Source organism: Astyanax mexicanus, unplaced genomic scaffold, assembly GCF_023375975.1.
Source record: "Astyanax mexicanus isolate ESR-SI-001 unplaced genomic scaffold, AstMex3_surface scaffold_38, whole genome shotgun sequence".
NCBI classification, from domain to species: Eukaryota; Metazoa; Chordata; class Actinopteri; order Characiformes; family Acestrorhamphidae; genus Astyanax; species Astyanax mexicanus.
Genome location: NW_026040048.1, coordinates 1206492 through 1213973, shown reverse-complemented (window position 1 = coordinate 1213973; position 7482 = coordinate 1206492). Strand labels below are relative to the sequence as shown.

General features: G+C 37.5%; 1 protein-coding gene across 1 annotated transcript; it reads left to right on the top strand.

Moving 5' to 3' along the window:
* The first annotated feature begins 3221 nt into the window (after nucleotides 1–3221).
* Nucleotides 3222–6243, top strand: LOC125794045 (testis-expressed protein 33-like). Its single transcript, XM_049473449.1, has 4 exons — nucleotides 3222–3266; nucleotides 4386–4524; nucleotides 5615–5725; nucleotides 5839–6243. The coding sequence occupies exons 1-4, from the start codon at nucleotides 3222–3224 to the stop codon at nucleotides 5919–5921; spliced, it is 378 nt and encodes a 125-aa protein (XP_049329406.1). The 3' UTR covers nucleotides 5922–6243.
* Nucleotides 6244–7482: the final 1239 nt, after the last annotated feature.

The following is a 7482-nucleotide window of genomic DNA, read 5'->3' as shown; positions in this document are numbered from 1 at the left end:
TATTGTATTTGGACTTTTACTAAGTAAAGTTTTAATCAAAATATGGTAAAATATTTATATTCTGTAAATATTTGCCTCTCATTTTTAAGTATTTTAAGCAGGGCTGGTATATTCTATTATTACAGAGCAACAATTATTTATTATTAGAGAGCAGTTGGTCTCATGTTGTAAGAGATACAGTACAGTATTTACAGCATCTGTTACTGACTGATGTTTATTACAGGAAGCTTTTAAATCTATGCCAGTTATTCATTCAGTCATTTACTACTCAGTTAAAATTCTATTAAATTATACAGTTTAAAATAATTAATCACAGCGCGTATTTTTTTGTTGTTGTTGCCTGACAGCACTATATATATATATATATATATATAAAAAAATAATGGAATTAGCAAAAAACAAAAAAAACATAGGGCTGTACAATCTTGCTTTAATTATTTTATTTATGTTAAATATCCACTATTAAAATCTAATGTCTTAAGAAAAAAGGGAAGTTAACTGTGATTAGGGATAGTGTTGTGATAATCAGATTTTTAAAATAATTTTATTATCATTGACACCACTAAATTATATACATCTCTGTAGAAAATAAGAGACCACTAAAAATGATGAGTTTCTTTGATTTGACCAAATTGAAAACCTCTGGAAAATAATCAAGTGGAAGCTGGATGATCACAAGCCATCAAACCAAACTGAAGTGCTTAAATTTTTGCACCAGTAGTGGCGGCATAAAGCCAAAAGCAGTGTGTAAGACTGGTGGAGGAGAACATTATGCCAAGATGCATGAAAACTGTGGTTAAAAACCAGGGTTATTCCACCAAATATTGATTTCTGAACTCTTAAAACTTTGTTAATATGAACTTGTTTTCTTTGCATTATTTAAAGTCTGAAAGATCTGCATCTTTTTTGTTATTTCTGCCATTTCTCATTTTCTGCAAATAAGTGCTCTAAATGACAATATTTTTATTTGTAATTTGGGAGAAATACTCAAACTCAAACATAAATCTATAAATAGCAAAATCAGAGAAACTGATTTAGAAACTGAAGTGGTCTCTTATTTTTTTCCAGAGCTGTAGAATGTGGTAATTAATCTGTCATGAAAAATGAGAACAGTGGGAAATTTTCTATTGTATTAAACAGAACTAAGCGTAGTGCATATGATTGAATTGGCTTTATATGACATTGCAGTGTGACTACTGCACATGTGCACACATTGCAGCGACATTGATGAAACGATATATTGTACACTGTCAATGAATATGACAAAACTATGAGTTCTACATCTGATTAGAATCTACAAACCAGCAAAATATTGTCTTTGTCTCTTCAAAATATTTTTTACAAGAGAGGGGTTCACATCCTGCACTTTAAATTATGCTTCATTCATTCAGGGTTATTTCTGTTGGTTCATTCACTGTAGACATTTCATACAATGTGTTTTTTTAGATTTGACATAGACAGTATACTGTTTTAAATGGTGTTTTTTTTCACATGGATGTGACCTTCCTGGATGACCAGTATGAACCCAGATAAAAAAAAATTGTTTGATAGAGAATGTTTTACCAGTATGAAATCACACTCTGTAACTCTACACAGTCTGATATAATTGTTTTATTTTGGAATAAGCAGGAGTAACATTACCCTGAGCTTGGATTCAGAGGGCGAGGTGCTGTTATTTATTTATGTTGGTCCTGCCGATAAAGTTACAGTCGCTGAACCCAAACTGCAGCAGGCTCTCTAGACTGTGAGGTAAGCAGTGCATTCCTTTAGTCATTTAACTATATAAATGTAGCACAATAATCTTATATTTTAGCAGATTTTTCTCTTTTTACCAGGTTGTGAATTGGGGCTGGGCATATTGTAAAAAAGATCTTAATATTCTTTAAATATATGAGTGATTCTCAAACACCACATAGATTTTTAGTTTTTAAAAAAAACTTTTTATTTATGTATTGTTTACATTTACATTTTTACAACAAAAAAATTGTAAACAAACCCCTTTAACCTTCCATGCAGCTTTTACACATTGTGTACACATATCCTGGAATTTCAGTTAGGGAAATATGTACAATATAAAAATCAATGCCACATAAAAGAGTTTTTTACAGGTTACTACTGAAATTCCTGAAGGTTTTAAAGTTGTCATATAAAGACTGCAATGTTTTGGTTGTAAGGTATTTTTTATATCAAAATATATAGGAGTTGCCATACTGAGGACTGAACTAGTTAACACCAATGCAACTTTTCCACAGTTCTGTTAGGAACGCTTAGAATGGTTGGCTTGAATACCATCTAGATAATTAGTTCCTAAAACATTAGTGCCAGTACCTCCAGTACCAAGGTTTATGCCTTTGTCACATTCTGCATTCTGTATATTTGATTCAGTAATGTTTTACATTGCAAATTAGTGAGCAGATTAAAGAACTTTACTACGTCCTCTCATAATCAGCTATGTGGGTGGAGTCTCTTTATACAGCATATTAATTGGTTTGTAGAAAACGTTTAGCGAGTTGCATTGCCAGGTGTGGTGACAAATTCTAGCTCTGTCAAAATTCGACTCCCATTATTCACATACCCTCCACAGCAGAGTGAGTGTAAAAGATTATCCTCAAATTGCTTTTATTTCTGTTTATAAATTAGGATTAATCTACTGTTACAGTAAATAAATGAATTCCCAGTCTTAGCGTTTGTGTCCATACTGCACGCCAAGGGGAGTCGGCATTTTGGCAAAACACCAATTTTTTTTTTCCTCTGGATTGTTTAAAGACTTACTCAACTTCCTGTAATTGTTCAGAAAGTGCACATAAACTGGAGAATACCTCTTTTGGTCTGACTAAACTCCGATGCTTTGGTTTACAGACTGTGGTTTATGGCCCCTTTCACACCTGATACTTTGGTTTGGACCAAACAAGGCAGGTGTAAAAGCATCTACATACATAAAAGCAATACATAAATCTCTATCAAACTCCAAATGCCCTTGTGTTTTACAGGGCACTCTGTTAAATCTGTAAATGATGCTGCGTTCCATGATGCTATATTTCTGAGTAGAAATTTTGATTTAATTAAATTAAGACAAATTAAGGGCTTGTTTTTAGAAAAATATATTTAAGACTCAGACATTTTAAGGATCTGACCCTGTTTCAGGACTTGTCATTTTTATGGCCAAACAAGGGAAGGACTGAAACGACTAGTTGCATCAGGACATAAACTGCTGGAGGATGATGACTCCTGGATTATCAGAGTCAGGAATGCAGAAGGAAGCTCAGGTAAGTTCTATTTAACATTTCTTTTTTTTCCCTAATTTCTGATCTGATCTGTATTTTGGATTCATTTCCACTGCCACAAAACTCTTGTAACACTGTTGCCAGTTCCCCTAAACCAGGGTTTTTTAACCCTTTGTCATTCTAGGGTTCAGATGGTTTCTCAACCACAGGCTAAGAACTCCTGCCCTAAACCAACACACTAAAATTCTCATAGGGCCATTTTCCCTGAAAGAGATTTGGCCTGAGTTTCATCTCCTTTCACATAGCTGTGTAGTTCAGGACCATGTGTCTAGAAAGCCTCAAAAGCCTAGAAAGCCTAGATAGCCAACGCTTTAAAGATATGGAATAAAACCTGTCGAGTTATAGCTTGAGTCCTGATAAGTGATGCTACTAGTGTTCATATCTAGATAGTGTTCATATCCCAACCCAAAGGACATCCCACATCTGTACAAGCTGTGAGGTGTTATCTTGTGAGTAAGATGAAACACTGGCCTGTATGCTCATGGTATGATGATCCTTCATCAAAGGAAATCCCTAATCGAAGGCTAATATTACCAACCACAGTGGGCAGCATAATGGGTGGTAATAATGGAAATAGAAATGTCCATGTGAACATACAAGCCTATCACATACACATTTAATGCAGGAGGACCCAAACACATATCCCACAGGATATGGTAGTGTTTTTAATCTTTTGACATGCCAACAGTCATTAGACTGGAACTCGTACCATGTCCCACGACATTTGGTATGTCTGTTATGGTATGTATTGACAAAAGTATTGGGACATCTGTTCAATTTTGATATCTTTCAATGATATGCCTCATCCCCTACTTCCCACTTCATCTCAAAAGTAATAAACAGAGCACCATCATCTCAGAGAACACAGCTCCACTGCTCCACAGCTCAATGTCGGGAGTGTTGTACCCTTGTGACCATACCTGACATTAGGAATGGTGATGATTATCTTCTCTAGAGAGTTCTAATCTATTGGCATTACTTTGCATTTGCAAATCTGTGTCGGCCATGGGTGCAAAATTGACTGAATGCATTGACAAACATTTAGAGTACATATAGAGTACAGTAGTTTACATAAGTGTATTTGTGTGTGTGTGTGTGAAGGTGCAGAAAGTGCAGAAGTTGGAGGCTCCACAGTTTCCTTCACTAGGTGCTCCTCATTACTCTGACTCCAGTTCAGTCTTCACTGATGAGTACAGCTACCGATCGCTAAGCCACTGCCTTCGCTCCAACATTTTTCCTGGTGAGTTCCATAATCAACGTACTCTATCATTTTTGCACATTGAGGGACTGAAATTTTTGCCCATTCTTCCTAGGCTCCGTCCATCTTCCCATCAATTTTAACTTTTAACTCTAAATCCCATCTTCCCTGTCCCTGCTGAAGAAAAGCAGGGCCAAACCATGATGCTGCCACCACCATGTTTGACAGTGGGGATGGTGTGTTCAGGGTTATGAGCTGTGTTGCTGTGTTGGATATCTTTGAGAAATGACTTTCTTCTTTCCACTCTTCCATAAAGACCAGATTTGTGCATGTATGACTGATTGTTATCCCATGGACAGAGTCTCCCACCTCAGCTGTAGATCTCTGCAGTTCATCCAGAGTGATCATGGGCCTCTTGGCTGCATCTCTGATCAGTCTTGTCCTTGTTTGAGCTGAAAGTTTAGAGGGACGGCCGTGTCTTGGCAGATTTGCAGTGGTCTGATACACCTTCTATTTAATATGATTGCTTGCACAGTGCCCCTTGAGATGTTTAAAGCTTGGAAAATCCAAAGTCCAAATTCGGCTTTAAACTTCTCCACAACAGTATCTCGGACTTGCCTGCTGTTTTCCTTGGTCTTCATGATGCTATCTGTGTTTTAAACAGAACTCTGAGTCTATCACAGAGCAGGTGCATTTATACAGATATTTGATTACACACAGGTGGATTCTATTTATCATCGTAAGTCATTTAGGTCATCATTGGATCATTCAGAGATCCTCACTGAACTTCTGGAGTGAGTTTGCTGCACTGAAAGTAAAGGGGCCCAATAATATTCCACGCACCACTTTTCAGTTTTGTATTGCTAAAAAAGTTTAAAATATCCAAAATTGTTTGTTCCACTTCATGATTGTGTCCCACTTGTTGTTGATTCTTCACAAAAACCACAGTACCACAGTGCTTGAGTTTACTGAGCTTCTGAGAGTGACCCATTCTTTCACTAATGTTTGTAGAAGCAGTCTGCATGCCTAGGTGCTTGGTTTTATACACCTGTGACCACAAAATTGATTAGAACCTAGAGTTCAATGATTTTGGATTGGTGAGCGAATATTTTCGCCAATTTCTCTGATGCAGGGCCTCCTGTAGAGTGGTCCACTCTGGCTAAAGACTCCTACATCAGTCACAGTCTGCAGTCTCTGACCCCTGATCCACAGCACTGGTACGGCCGCAGAACTGATGACATGAGTGAGTGCCATCATGTCCATCCAGTAGCCCTGTTTTCTGTGTTAAAGTGTGAAAGAACCATAAAGAGCATTAGAAACCTAACGGTCCATCCTCTCTCCCTGGTTCCTCTGCAGTGAGATGGACTGAGAGGAACATCATCAACCAGAAGCTGCAGAAAGCTCTGAAGGAACTGGAGCAGAAGAATGTGGCTAAATGATTCAGCAATTTCTAACCCCACACACACACAAACACACCTCTGCATATAGATATCTGTACGACATACTTTGATTGACCACATGCAGTCACACCTCCAATAAAACTACAGTGTAAAATAATTCTAATGCCGTTTATTAATCAGAGGATCACACAGCTGATCTGAGTCGTTAAAAAGGGCTCTATTGATCAACCACACAATTCTACACTTCACATATATAATGACCCAAAACACATTGAAAGTTCTTGAATGGCCACATCATCACATCAACGGCCAACTGAGCAGTGAAATTTATTTGTACAGCACATTTTACAACTGACCACAAAGCAGCTTCACAGGAATTGAATAAGTGGACAGGAGGTCAATAATACATAAATTAAAGTAGTAATAAAACATCACCAAAACACAATTTTTTGTAAGATACAGTTTTTTACTGTTTTTTTCTGGTCAGTTTTTTTGTGTTTCAGTTTTTATCCATCAAAAAACAGCGAGGTACTGTTAGAAATTAAATGGTCATAAGTGTTTCAAATACATGATTTACCTGTATGTGAAGAAAAAAAACATACATTTATTACTCTGTATAAAATAAAGAGTAATAAATAAGTATATTTATTTTCTTTAATACTTTTATTTCAAATTTTTCCCATTTTCTCCCCAATTTACACGGTCAATTACCCAACCCACTAGTAATGCCCCAACACACCAGGAGGGTGAAGACTAACACATGCTTCCTCTGATACATGTGAAGTCAGCCACTGCTTCTTTTCGAGCAGCATTGTCGAGCAGCCAGTGCGCTCGGAGGAAAGCGCAGCGACTCGGTTCCGGTACATCAGCTCACAGACGCCCTGTGCTGCAGACATCACCCGAGGAGTGATGTGGGGAGAGAGCACCATCTACCCACCCAGAGGGAGCAGTGCCAATTTTGCTCCCTCTGAGCGCCGGCAGCTTAATGGCAAAGCTGCATGAGCGGAGATATTTATTTTCTGTCTGAAAATTATAGGGAGTCTGTTCCAAGCCCAGAAAGATCTATAAAGGTCAATTATCATCATAAGGTTTGATTTTTGCACCACCAGCTGACCAGGGCTCACTTACTGTGTACATGTACCCATGAAAAAAACCTGAAGAAAAAAAATAACTGTTATTTTACATTATGCATGAATAACAAAAGACAGGATTAGTAGTATATTAAACTTACATTAAAGTTAGTTTTTATTAAGACAAAAATGAGATTGTCACGCCTGGCCCTGTTTCCTGTCTGTCCTCGTGCCTGTGTTGTCCCACGTGACCCGTGCCCCTGTGTTCTGTCAGTGTTTTTCCACTCACCTGTGTCCATTTGTAGCTCCGCCCCTCATTAGTCAGTCCCCAGGTGTTACCTGTTCTCCTTCCCGCCTTGTGTGTATATTTAAGGATCTTTGTCATTAGTGTTTCTGTCGGTTCTTGTGTGTGTATACGTCTGTCACGGCTGTGTTAAATCCTGCTTGTTAGTTAGTCTCTTGTTTCTGTTTGATTTATGTTTTGTTTTCTGTCCTTTAATAAATGATACTTGTGTTAGCGTCCGCTCTCC